Source organism: Phaethon aethereus (assembly GCF_964289735.1).
Source record: "Phaethon aethereus genome assembly, chromosome: 10".
NCBI lineage: Eukaryota > Metazoa > Chordata > Aves > Phaethontiformes > Phaethontidae > Phaethon > Phaethon aethereus.
In genome coordinates this window covers 6,228,560-6,242,970 of record NC_138586.1, presented here as the reverse complement: position 1 = coordinate 6,242,970, position 14,411 = coordinate 6,228,560, and the positions used below count along the sequence as shown (strand labels likewise).

General features: G+C 45.5%; 1 protein-coding gene across 2 annotated transcripts in view; it reads right to left on the bottom strand.

Moving 5' to 3' along the window:
- Window positions 1–7,938: 7,938 nt before the first annotated feature.
- The window catches only part of TENM1 (teneurin transmembrane protein 1), a gene marked incomplete at both ends in the record, with an annotated part of 257,520 nt that continues 251,047 nt past the window's right edge, over window positions 7,939–14,411 (bottom strand). For both annotated transcript variants that reach the window (XM_082004271.1, XM_082004272.1), the window contains 4 exons: window positions 7,939–8,697; window positions 10,171–10,313; window positions 10,805–12,025; window positions 12,702–13,089. In XM_082004271.1, the coding sequence (XP_081860397.1) occupies window positions 7,939–8,697; window positions 10,171–10,313; window positions 10,805–12,025; window positions 12,702–13,089 (2,511 nt within the window). The remainder of the gene's footprint in view (window positions 8,698–10,170; window positions 10,314–10,804; window positions 12,026–12,701; window positions 13,090–14,411) is intronic.

Below are 14,411 nucleotides of genomic sequence, written 5' to 3'. Positions count from 1 at the left end.
TAGCCCATCTTACCAGGCGCTCTGCCCTGTAACTTGGCAGAACTGGCCACCACCGCCTGGCTGTACAAAATACGTGGTTTGCACAAACAATGGAAAGCTTAAGCAACACACTGAGTAACCGAGAAAAACCAGTGAAGTGGAGAACATCGTTCTTTGCTTTTAGCTATTCTCTGTACTTGAAACAAACCACCCCCTGTATATAATTTTAAAAAATAATTTATTTTTGCATGACAGTTTCTCTGTTTTTCTTTACCTCCCCGTGTGTGTTTCCATGCTGCTGCTGGGCTCCTGGAGGAGAGGTTTCAATCCACAGGACTTGTCAGCTGTGCAGGGTTAGCATGTGGCTACTGGAGACCTCGGGCTACGTGCCTTTTACACGCGGGGTTTAACAAGCATGGTGACACTGTCCTGCCTGAGCTGGCAGACAGTAGGAAACACGTTTGAACAGACTGGATGTCCTACAGCCCTCTTCTTTCAGGAGATAGATAGTACTGTGTCTGCACTGCAGTCACAGGGTGGTAGACACGTTCCGGGCTGCCTCCTCGTGGGTTTCTGCCAGGCGGGCTTGCATGAGCTCCCGCGAGCTCTGGGAGCGACCCCAGCCGGGGCCCAGCCTTGTTCGTGTGCTCTCGGGCTGCGAGGGGGATGCATCTGGTCTGGCTGGTAGGTTCGTGCCACCCTTAGTCACGCTTCAACCCGCACAAATGGTCCTGACTATCTAAAAAAGGTGAATCTTCCGCGCTCCTTTCCAAAGAACAACAGTGACTGTAAATGGACGACAAAAAATTGTATTTTAAAAAATACGACTCTAAACATTGTACAGCCAACTTTGGGTTGCTCAGGTTAAACGCTTCGTGCCTATACTTCCAATTATTTCTTCTGCAAATCCTGGAAGGAAGGAATCGATTCCTAAGAGGCAAAGAGGCTTTTTCCAGAAACACGGGCCTACAGGCTCAGGAGAGCAAACCAGACTGGCTTCCAGCAGACGTGGCCAAGCTACGGCTCAGTGGCAGGGTGAGAGGCACCGCAGCCGCCTGGGGCTGGTGGTGGTTCCCAAGGCAGCAGCCACCTCGCTGTGAGAGCCCCAGCGCGTTTGTATCAGCTTATCGGGTACTTACATGCGGGACCCTCCTTCACCAGTATCTTAAAAACTCCTCCACCCATAACCTACTTTACTTAACCGCTGGTACCCTGGACCCTGCCTTGTTCTCACCTCGCCAAAGGCAAGCTGGGTGCGAACAGTGACAGAGCGCAACGGGCAGCAAGTGCAGGATTCAGCAAGGTTACGCTGCTCCAAGCAGCGTTTGATAAGGCTGGACGGTTTACCTTTTTTTTTCCCCCCTCCCTATAAGGGACTCTGTGTCTAAGAGAGAGTGTGTGAGTGAGAAAGTGCCAGCAATAATACATCTTCTGTGAAGCACAAGTTCTTGTAAACCAGCAATGGGAATAAATGTGATAAACCAACAGCCCCATTGTAACAGGGACTGCAATGCTGTTGCAAAGTTGTGACAATTCCAGCCCGTTACTCAGTTTCTGTCTAAATGAGGGCCAAATTTTGTTTGTGGTGAAACGTCCCGTCCCCCCAACTAACAGCATCGTATTTTACACTGTGTGTGCATGTGCTGCTCCGTGCCTCTTTATGATGTACGCTTATCCTAAGGGTCTTACCTTAATACCGTGCCATACAGTGGTAGACCGAGCATGATTTACTCTTTAATAAAATATTTAACATTTGTTTTTTTAATCGTTACATAATTCAGCAAACGCCAGCCATGCAGGCGCTGGACTGACCACCGCCAGCACGGAGCGCAGCATCTCCGGCTTTGTGCTCCCGCAAACCACCCTTCCCCGGAGCCAGCCGGCCCGCTGGGCGCTGGCAGAGTGCGCGTGTGCCCCAGGCTTCCCGGGAGAGCCCTTTTGCTTTCTAAATCCTGCGTCTAAATCCAGGTCTAAATCCTGGTTTACCCGGCCTCTCCTGGGAGCAGAAAAGGGTGTGCTTGGAAATGGTCCCTGGCAGATGGCTGCACCGTGGTGGGGATAAATATAGTGGGAAGCACTTTGCGCAAGGGCTGTTTCCTACAGAAATGTCCTATTGACTTCAAGCAAAGGCTGAGGCTGTCGGTGCTGCATGTGCAAACCCTGTGGCACAGGAGCAGCAGCCGCTCCTCTGCTCTGCGGTGCAGTGAGCTGAGGATAACTGGTTCGACTATGGTTGACTCCACAAGTGCATGTTTCTTCTAAAAAATACATAAAATAGGCCAGAAGATGCCATTTTTGTTTAAAACGGTGAATGTTGTTTCAGTTTCTGATGTAAATTATTAAGACGGAGGTTTGGTTGTGTTGTTTCTTTTGGGTACCCAGGGGTCTGGAATTGCTGTAGGTTTAAACAAAGTGAAAATAGAGAGAGAAGCTCATGGTACCTGTGGGAGAAGGAGCCGATGTTTGGTTATGGGAACAGTAGCGCGGGAATTATATAGATTTCATGCATTGACTTAGGTGCGAAGAGCTACAGAGCCTTCCAGAGCAGCAGCCGCATTTTGTGGGCATGACTTCCCAGGTAATGGCTGTATCGCCTGCTTCTTCCTTCCCACCACCCCTGCGGGCTGCAGCCACGCGGGGACGCAGCCCCTCGCCGCTGCGGTCGCTCTGCCCCGTCCCCCCAGCCCTCCCGCTCCCCCTTCCCCTGGGAGCCGCAGCCCCGGCTCTGACGGCTCTGCTTTGGCAGCTCACCGCGGGGACTCTGCGTCGCGGGCCCCGGCCCCCCTCGCTCTGCCTTCTCCCTGCAAAGGCAACGCCTCTGCCACGGCCAGCCCCGGTTTTGCCTCCGCTGAGCCCTCCCCTGCTCCCCGGCTGCTCCTGCAGCGCCAAGTCGATACCGTCTCCCAGGTTGGTTTTCCTCCCTTCTCTACCAGAGCACCCCTTTGGCCTCGTCCCACCCACCCGACACGGCCCTTCCAGCCTCAGCCCTCACGCCGCGCTATTGCCCAGCCCAGCTGCTCCGACACGTTTTTCACCACGTAACCTTTCCTTCAGCCTTCAACAGTCCTCCCGCCCCTCCGGCTCACCGTCTCCTCCTCTCTGCCGCTTGCGCCGGGCTTTTTATTCGCCCTCGCGCGCGTACTTTTGATACGCGCGGTCATTCATCATCACCTGTTTGAGGCAGCTCCACAGAACGCGCAGGTACTTACACTTTGCTCCTCGTCCCCTACCACCGCCGTTAACTTCACTCGCTCGGTTCTCGGGAGCGCCAAGGCATTTAGCAGAACTTTTTTCTCTCTCACATTTGTTCTGATGAAATGCAATAGCCCGTGCACAGGAACTGGCTGTGATTTCACCTGCAGTGAAACCTGCAGGGTTATACGCATGAACGCTGGTGAGTCAGAAGTAAAATTAAACCTTGCTAGCAATCCCCTGCCCCCCAAATTTTGAATAAGCCAACCTTGTCTGAAGCCCTTATTTACCTGCATGGAAGCACCTTCTACTGACACGACCAGGATATCCCAAATAGGTGGTGTAAACAAAGACAACATCACACACCGTCAGTTTGCACCTTTATTTTTTAAAAATGAAATAGTCAAAGTACTTTCTTTTTCAAATATCGACACATAATATATTAACTTTTAATATTTACAGCGTGTTGCTGGGATGTACTTGTAGAAAATGCATGCTTCTGGTCTGAAACCCAGAGCAAAATGCATCAGACCATTTAACTGCAGCCATATAACATAAACCTGTACAGTATCCAGTCACTATTCAGCACAGGAGTTAGAGCAGGAATAAAAAAATTGGGATCTATTGTTTCCTAGCAACGAGGCTGAGGCCATTATAACACAATTTCTGTAAGATCAGAACCTCTAACTGGTGTTAGACAGAAACTGAAGATCTTGGCATACATTGTAAACATTTTTACTGTTGATGAGAAAGCTAAAAAGGAACGTTACTTCGACATATATCGTACGCTATGCTTCTCTCTCTCATTTATTGACATTTCTGCCTGAAGAGTATGAAGATTTTAATGTTTTATCATGGTTCATACAAGTAAAATATTGTCAAGGACACGATCTGATATACTAACATTTATTAAAAGGCTAAAGTCCACCACGAGATCTAAGGAAAAACCGGAAATTGTCAAACACGTTTCCTTAGACAGTAACGGCAGGTGACAAATGCCCGGACAAACCCACAGCGAGTCCGACTCCACCGTTCCCAGTTTCTGCCGAGAAGCGATTCCTCCGACAGTCAGGGCGCTTTCGACCTGGTAATGTTTTGGATCGAGTATGGGTTTAAGTAACAGTCAGCATTGGAGAGGGAAAACCCTTACGGCTGTCGGCGCAGCCCGATCTGAGCGTCGCCGCGCTGGATCAGCCGCGCCACGGCGAATCCCCCCCGAGCAAGCTAACACCCCGCCAGGGATCTGCCGATCTCCTTTTGCTCAGGCTGAAACGGGAGCTCCTCTGCCTAAACCGCTCTCCCCTTCGCAACCTGGGCTTCCAGCGGCACCGGTGGCCATCGATCCCCCGGGAAGAGCGGCGGCTCCTTAGCGCTGGCCCCGGGCCACGTCTCCCTGGGTAGCGCGCAACTGGGAGGATGCTAAAAAACCGAAGAGCTAGGATGCGCGTACCGAGTTGCACATTGACCAGTTCATATATATTTATTTGGCTATGTTCTACATAGATATCTATATATATATATTTATACCTTTGAAATGTTCTAGATTTGCTAAATAAATATGAAAGCAAAGGAAACATTACTTATACACACTATTTGTTTGGCTGTGATAAAAAATATAGCACATATGGTAGGTACTTTGCTAGAGGATAGTGTGCAATAGTGGATTTTATTTTATTTTATTTTATTTTATTTTATTTTATTTTATTTTATTTTATTTTGTTTCATTTCATTTCATTTTATTTCATTTTATTTTTTCCACTTTCAGAACCTTGTTCGCAGTGCAGAACGCTAGCATCGAATTATCTGATCTAAACAGCAGTAAAAATTTCCATGCCATAGTTTTACTTTTCTGCTTTTTCTCATTTGGGTCTCTAGACTATAGTGCAAAATTAAAAGCAAACAAACCAACAAAACTCCAACACTGAGAAATTGGTCTAACCACTAGGAAAAAAACCAGAGACTGAACTATTCCCTGCCTCCATCTGAGGTCGCTCATGAACAAGATGGTCCAAAGCTATTTGTTTACTACAGTTCTCACGAATCACTGCTGGCTGGCCCTTGCGTAGCTACGACTTCAGTCTCCAGTGCCCTGTCAGTAATAACCCCTTTCTTTAGCACTGTCACCTCCACACGACATTTTTATTTAGTTTCCTAAATTTCTGAAACTGCTAGGATGAAGGCATTTTTTTGCTTTTGTAACCGGGCCATGTAGTGTCATGCGATTCTTTATACATCCATATTCTCGTAAGAAATATGGTAAGAAATGTGCCTTAGATTGCACCCAGGAACTGGGAAAATGCCAAATCTACTTTCAGTGACAAACTTGTAACACATTTCACTCTTTGACCTTTGGGCATAATATGAGAACAAGAGTAATCAAGGCAGTATTAAAAAACACAGCTGTAGGTAATACAAAGTGCATTTCCTGCATATAATACAAATATAACTTTAAGAAACTAAAGGCACAAGCTAACTAAATATGTATTACATACTAGAAATGCACAGTTCAAGGTAATTCTAATAGCTTCAAATATTGGTTTATAACGGATATTTAAAGCCGTTTGAAAATGATACCTCATTAGTGGATTGCAAAAAAGTGTAATTGCTTAAAATAGAAGTAAAATAGACTCTAATATTGACATCTTGGATCAGTGATAAAATACATCATCACGTTTATGAATGCACTCTCTATATACAATTCACAAATTATTCTTCCATTGATTAAAAGCATATTAGAGGCTCAAGGATTTGAAGGTCCATTTTTAGGCTGGTGTGGAGGTATTCAAATTCTCCATGATTGTATGGAAAACCACAGAAATCAGAGCTGCCAGACCTGGATGTTGACAGCTCCCAGTTCTGTACATTAGTTATGATGAGCCTGATCAAAATGTGTAGGCGCAGATTTTGGTCCACGATTCCCCCTGGCTGGGGAGCAGAGGGTGGTTTTAGGGGCCGGGCTCTCGCCCAGCCGGATCCTGCACCCTCAAAGCTGCGCTGGCTCCCGGGGGAGCGGAAGGAGTCTGGCGAGAGACGCTAACGGTGTGAGGCTGAGACCCGAGTCCGAACCCCCGGGGGCTTCAGGTCTCAGGTGCCAGTTCAGGCTCATCTCTAACTTTGGTACAGTCTGCTCCACTTGCCCAAAAACAAGGGAAAAAAGAAAACCGGAAAGCAAGGAAGAAAGACAAAGAAAGCACTTCGTTGGCTTCAGTAAATATGAGCAGAAATTGTTTCAATATATTTGCTATGTCTGTTTTGAAAGAAATGTGCAGTAATGTCACTGTTACGGATACACAGGCTCTATAACAAGACTTCTAGCTCCCTCTGAAAGTCAGGAAAGGAAATCTGCTTACCTGTCCCCCTCCCCGTGTGCCCGCCCTCCCTTCCCGATAATCAGGTCTTTTAAAAATGACAAGCTGAAAGAAAGATCGCCTACTCCGCTACGAAATAACTGTGCCAGCAGCGCATGATACCTTGGGAAATAAAAATTGTTGCCCATGCAATATAATGCTTTTCTATGTGCTCTAGATATTGAGCTGAAAAGTGAAGAGTCATCCCCAAAATGTTCTACGTTTATCAACATATTTACTATCCACACTTAGGTTCATCAACTCCCAACCCACCAATTGTCTTCAGACTTGAAAAAATGAGTAATACAACAGGATTATTAATTTGAGATGGAAAGGACGCGATGCCTAAACCCAACAACGCTGCAACTTCTGAACGATCTGCGAAAAGACGAGTCCCGGCCCAACGACTACAGGCGGGACTGATCCTGCACGGCTTGTTGTGACTGCACCGTGTGGGCTCTCCCAGCTGGGTAACGAGGGCTTGTCCCAAAAGCACTGAGCTAAAGCCCAGCCTGGAGCACACTGATGTCGGCGGGGAGACTCCTGTTGCGTGCAGCGCTCGCCAAAGCCCTTCTTTGGCCACCTCTGATGCCTGGCTGAAGCCCGGCGGTGCGGTGCCACCCTGCACCCCTCCGCCAGGAAGACGGGCAGCTCGAGGTGCGCTGCCGGACTCCAGCATAGCCCAGTGCCGAGCGAAACCTCGCGAGAGAGGCCCCCACGTACAAAAGCAGACGCAACATGGCGTTCATCACTGCGCGGCTGAAAGGTGGCTACGGCCGAGCGAAGCCCAAGGCCATACGGGCCAGCCTTTCCGCACCGCATCCGATACGAGTCGGGCTGCCCAGGTAAGAAAATCCCTTAGATCACAGCTGTGAGGAGTGACATGTGCGGGGTGGGTGAACGACTACGAAGTTTCCACACGCAGTCTGGTTTCTGTACGCAATCCCTTGAACTTACGGGAGATCTCCCCGGGGTAAAAACTACCCAGAAAACACGGGTTGCAGGATCAGGCTCTGTAACCTTTTAAACAACTGGTGAATTATTAAATCAACAACAACAAAAGAGTCGTGTTTCTTTAGAAGGAGGCGGAGCACGCTGCGCTCTCCCCCACCCCGCAGGGATGCGCGGTGTCACCCCGGGCACCTCGCGCGCAGGTCGCGCTGCTCAGCTCTCAGGACTCTGCTTCTGAAATTTTTGAATACGTGCCACACAAGAACTAAAAATCGTCACTGTCATCTCTCAAAGAGTTAAACGAACAATATTAAAATACCATCTTCTGTCACATTTAAAGGCAGTTGGATATGTTTTTTCCTCTATATTTATATATACAGAGTTCTGATCTAGAAAAACCAATACAATAAACCGTTTTACGTTTAAAAACAGGCAGTCTTTGGTGACGCAAAGGCAGAGATTTTCTTTGTTACCTTCTGCCTATTTCACTCTGTCTCATAAAGTGAATATTATTGGCACTGTCAGAAAGTTCGAGATACTGCTCCACAGATAAAACAAAATATCCATCGTAGCCTTGTACCCGCCCAGTGCTTAAAAGCTGCTGTTTCTCTCCATCTGTCCATGCCCTAATACCTTCTTCCCCTTCCTGCAGCCGCCTCTGCTCCTTAGTCCAGGCCTGAGCCACGGCTCTCTGCCTGGCTATCTCTAAGACATGGTTCTTTTCTTCTTCCACCGTTGTTCCATAGCGAACGTTAAAGCACAGCGCGCCGTGCTGGAGCTGGATGTCAGCAAAGCGTCTAGTCCTCCCGTTGATCACAGAAGTCATTTGCGACACTGTGACGTTGACGCCATTCTCCAAGATGCGTCGCCCTCCGGTGTTGCCGATGAGGGCCAAATCTTCTTCCAAAGACCCCAGCTTGATGAAGTAATGCGTGTCTCGACCCTCTATGGTGAAATGCAGGTTCTCCAGATAGTGAGCGTTGTTGAGGATGGCAGCAATGCGCCGGCTGTCCTCATTAGCCACGCCTATAATGTCAGCTGTCACCATACCATCCTTTATAGCGAATTTGATGCCTTTTCCAAACACTGAAGGAACAGCTGCAAACCTCGGTTGCTTCACTCCCTCATAGCACTTGCCATCACTGTATCTGGGTGTCATAGGGAGTTGATCCAAGGATATAAAGTTTCGGAGTTGCTTTTGTAGCTCACACTGAATACCAAGGATAGTCTGGAAAATAAAATACCGATAAAGTTTGCAGGAGAGGCATCTTCAGTTCATGATAGTGTCTCACAGACACTACTAATCTCTTAATTGCTTAGAATGGATCTTCAATTTGTTTGTAAAATACCGTGCACACCTACATAGCCTGGGTACTCACACAGGCTGTCCAGTCACCTAAGATACTGCTTTCTGTCTCTTAGACTCTTTAGTTTCTAGAAAACAAATGGAAAACGTGTTTAACACAAATGCTATTTTCGTATTTATTCTTTCTTTTTTGTTCTTCCTCCCCTCTTCAAACTGTTACTCTAATGGCTTTCAACTTTTTCAAGTTTTCAACTTTTAAGCGTGAGGAAAGCTGAACTCAAAGCTGTACTCTCTCACACGATTCCACGCTTAGTCTGTGTGTCTAATTGTGACTTCTGTAAAATAGCAGTATTTTTGTAGCCCATTCTTTAAGGAAAGCAGGTTGTGAAGGTCTTAAGACACTAGAACGACAGGAACCACGCAAGTACGTTGGATCGGTAGATCCTGCTCCCCACTGAGGCTAAAAAACCCCCACTCCAACCATCTACTTGTCTTCTAACGCTACACCTATCACTACCCTTTCTCTGTGTCTTTGTAGTAGCTTATTTGGTATCTCAGTGGCGATTTTACATGGACGTGCTCCTATACCTGGAACGAGCTCTGACCTTCCAGCCCTCTGCACTTTGAACAGTCATTTGTGCATGGGAAAAGAAGCGTGTTAAATGCTATTAACGTGAACTGACAACACTTTATACTTCCTTTTCCTGACTACATCAGAGGAATGGCATCTTTTCTCTCTCATCTTTGCAAAATCCTATTTCTTTGTTAAGATATGCTCGTATGGTCAAATCAACACATGAACACCTGCTCAGAGTATCGGTAATTGGTCCTGTTGCAGTTACATTGACTGCTAGACCCTGATAGCTGCTGCATGGCTCCTCTTTACTGAAAATAAGCCCTGGAGCAAGGTTGAGTTTTACAGATACCCCTAGAAATTCATAGCAACGTTTCTGTTTTCCTGCAATAATTATACAGAGGTGCAGTCTAGTAAAGCTGTTTATACCCTCGGTGATTTTGCATCTCTTGTGGCATCTTCGCTAACAAAGATGAAAATCTGTGGTTTTAATTTTTTATTTCCACGTAATTTTTGGTAGCTTTTTCAATTTTTAAACACCTTTATCCTTTTGCTTATCTTGCCCCTCAAATTTGGATGGTTTCTCTGCAAACAGCTGCAACGTTTCTTCACTGTGTTCCTGAAAGCTTCTCCTTAAAACTCTCCTCTGCTCTGACACCTGTATATAATGTGACAACATTAAAAGTTCCTAGCATTGTTAGACTATTTGCCTTGCCTATTATGTTGAAAGATACAGTCACATTGTTTCCTCGGTCTCCAACATTATCTAATAAAATTCCTTAATTTAGTATTAGAAGCAGCTGAACAGGGTCTTTGCTAACCTTTCCGGGATCCCACTCGTGAGTTTTTGTTTGAAGCTGTAGAAGTTCGTATGTTGTCTCCAAAGCTTCTATCTCTGGTTTTGGGAATCCAGGCAGTACGTTGTGCAGCTGGAAACCAAACAGCTCTAGCCAACTTCCAATGTCTACAAAACAAGAAAAGGACGCTGGCAATAAGGCACGTAAAACCTAAAAAAAAGTGAGGGTAGTCTGCAGAAATCCCAGCTACGCAGAAATAATGATTTCACATCAACTCATGTTTTCAGTGCTGGTTACAGCATTTATTGTAGCAAACCAACTATTCGATTACAAAGCATAGCTACGCTCAAATCAATAGTGTACCTTCTATCTATTTATAACGGAAATAATTCAAATTAAGCTGCCTTCATTCTTCCCCTAATCTTAGCATTTAGAAAAGCAGCAGAAACTACTATTAATTATTTTCTTGGTTACCATAAAGGCTACAGAAAACAGATCAAGCCCAGTAAGACGATAGCTATTAAAGAAATGACTTTAATATGTGTAAGATTAGAGCCAAATAGTAACTTTGGATGTACGCAAAAGATTTCCGGAGCCTTGAATCCATACCAGAATTTGATCAAAAGTTGTATTTTCATGAGAAACACGTTACTTTTACCTGTGGTATACTTAGCAACATCTTGGATTCTGCCAACTGGGTAATTATTTTCAAATGAGTAGAGATTAAATGGTTGTGGGACAGTATTCAGGTGTTTCCATATATGATGATTTGGTGTCGTCCACCGACCAGCAATGACATCATAGTCCCGCTGACCCAGATGAACTAATTTAGTAAGAGAATCATAGAGCCCTCCATGAAAACCAATGATAACCTGGAAATCTGGATTAGTGTCCTGGTAGATCTCTCCATATGGGGTGTATAAAATTTCTTTTATGACTTGGCCCCGACTGCTAAATACAGCTAGAGGTGTTCCAGTGTTATCACAAGCAACATAATATTCTTCTCCGCTGCTTAGTTCCATTGCAATGAGATGACCTTGAAGATCATAATATAGGGATGTTATTTCCAAGCTAGTATGATTGTACAAGTGAGTAACTCTTATTGGGTTGGAGAGATCAGCATAGAAGAACTGTAAGTGCTGTCCTAGGCTTGATTTGCTTGCAACTCGTCTTCCAAGACCATCATAGCAGTATTGCACAGTCCAGCCAGACACTTTGTTGTACGCTTTGTTCAGCAGACCGTTAGAGTTATACTCAAAGATCTCATCGCCTCTTTGCCTGAGAAAACCATCTTCGTCCATTTTATATTGAATTTCTCCAAGTCTGGTAATGCGATCTCTCAGATCGTATCTCAGAGGAGTGAGGCGCGCACTGTTTCCATGGCTCAGCAAGTTGATATTGCCATTAAGGTCATAGCTGTAGCGCCACTGGGTTTTATCGTTCACAGACACAGTCTGAAGTTGACCATCAGCATCATATTCATAAAAATACCTTGTTATGTTGGCATCTACACCTACGCGTATATCACAGATCACCATACGACCCATATTATCATACTGGATGGTCATCCAGTAAGCGATAGACTTGAGAATTTCGTATTGTACTTCAATCACCTGGCCATTAGCACTAAAAATTTTGGTATGTTTCATCACAGTGGTGGTTATAACTTGGTTTAAATCATAATTAATTACACTGAATTTCCCAAATTGTTCAGTCCTGCCAGAGACATCGACGTAACGGTACAGATCTATGGGAAGAGGCGTCTCGTTTATCATGGCCTGCATGCTCGTGACACGGAAGTTGTTATAGCTGTAGTCAAATCTGGCATTTACAAGCCCTTCTTCACTAAACCTGAAGATTTGGCGACCAATAAGCGGACCTGTCCAAAACAAATAGGGGAAAGAGGAAAAGCAAGAAAAATAATGAATTATGTTCACAGTATACTTATTCTACAGATCTAGCACAAACAATGAACTCAAATATACCCTTGAGCCTTATTGCTACTTGACTGTCTCAGAGAGTACCATTAACTAAGAATACGTTAGATTATTCTCTCGCAAGCCTTTATTAATGCTTGCTCTACCAAATATTTATATTTTATTAGCATTTGTTTAAATGAATCCTATTTTATTCATAATTATGATTTCTATTTAGTTACAAGATAATTCTAAACTGAATTTCTTTTACATGGTGATTTCCTTTCTCATATAAACAGTCCTTTTGAATTTATGTTATATTATGGTATAAGCAGGGAAACTTGAAAATACAAACAATAAAACAACTTGATTTAGTATTTAGCAAATATCCATACAGTGGAATAAAACCAATCCAACATTATAAGAGCTATTCCATACCAAGCAATAAAAAGAAAACTGTATTCCAAATGGGACAGCTATATATGCCTATGGACGCAGACATAGACACATACAGCAGACATATTTTCTATTGAAACATAAAACATAACAACCCGTAGCCATAAAAATAAAGGAATTTCATGCCAGGTATGCACAGGATCAGGGCCAAAACTTTAGCAAAGTAGTCACATTTACACAAACCTGTCTGCCTGTATCTGATGGTACAGATGAACCCGTCATGCATTAAATGTATTGTTTTGATAACCCCAGAAGATTCCTCGTAGGTGAACGTGACTTGTGTAGTATCATAAAGAATCTCCGAAAGTCGGGACTGTTTGGTGTATTTGTAAAGGACTCTGCGTCCCGTCCCAGGATATAACGTTTGCAGAAGCCGACCGTCTCTGCTGACGTCCTGGATGAAAGCCGCACTGCTGTCCGGAGGGGTATAGATGTTGCGGTAGTACCCGACGGACAGCATGGTTTGCAAGGCGTGGCGCACCATGCTCGGCATGGTGACCGAGAGCAGGTAGTCGGACTGGTCGTACTCAAAGATGTAGCGGCGCTGGCTGTGCAACAGGAGCATCACGGACTGCAATCAAACAGGAATGGCAGTGTAAGCGGCTGATCAAGCAAATGATTATTCATCTAGTGAGCGCCTGAAGGTTAAGGAAATGCCGAAACAACCACCCGCTCTTGTAGTTCGCTCTCACTGCGTACAATTCCAAGTGCAGCTTTCAGCTCCAGGAGACCTGGCCAGCAAGGTGGTACAAAACAGGAGGAGAATAATAATAAGGACCTCCAAACTGGAAGGCAGATGTGGCGCTCAGTAGCGTTTCAGCCTCATGCTGACTTGCTATGTTGCTTTGAAATATTTAGGTCATCCTCCCAGGAAGCAAAACCAGAGGGAACCTCTTCCTCACACACAGGCAGAGCATCTGCACCAGCAGATGTTTCTAGAGGAGGTGGAAAGGGGAAACTTTCAATGGTGTGTACAAGGTGTTTAGCTTTCACTGGCACTCTGCATATCTCTGTCGCACACCCACCCCCTTCTCTGTATGTCTTCTATTAAATGCACGCTGCCCCAGAGGTCACAGTATCTCCATGCTTACACATGGATGAAAACAGTCTGCAGGTTCTTCGTGAAAGAAAGTTTTTTAATGTTTACAAAGAATATAATTTCTACACAGGTACTTGATATCTGCCCTGTGTTGGTGAATTGGGGCTGGTCAATGAAATCTGTTTGTTCGTTTGGCAGATGAATGTGCAAGCACGGCAGACTCTTTTTGGTGCAAATTTGACACTGGGTTCTGTAAACCTTTTCAGCAGTCATGTGCAAAGTCACACTGTCACAGACTACAAGCTCGCTGGTGAAACAAGCATAATGAAAGCACAGAGTAAAAATGTAGAGGGGAACTTTGTAGCCTTCCCCCAGCTCCAGTAAGTGGCTGGGCTGGACCAGAGCGCTGCGCATCCTTGCCGCGCTGTGGGAGCCGAGACGGAGCGCTGACACTGCACAGTTCCGCTCACAGCCCAAACCTACCAGGCACATAAGCGAATTTGTCAGGCTTCTGTAGGATTGAGACATCATGCAAAACAAAGTCTTACGAAGAACAGTGTGACTGCTTTTTTATAGAGCATCGGGGAAAGGAATCAGAAAAAAAGGCTTTTTTCCCCTCTGAGCTCAAAAATCTTCTCTGGGAAGAAAACACCGAGAGCTCAGCCCTGCAATGCGTTAAGTAACATTGGCCCTGAGCCACCTTGCTCTGACAAATAACCCAAGTGCTTATTCAAAGGACCAAAGGTAGGCGAAGCCTTGGCCATCCTCTCAGCACGCCCGGCCCCCCGCCCTCCCAAGATGTATTTCTTCCTGCCCTTGGTGAAAGACATCTGTCCCCTCTACACAAGCCAGAG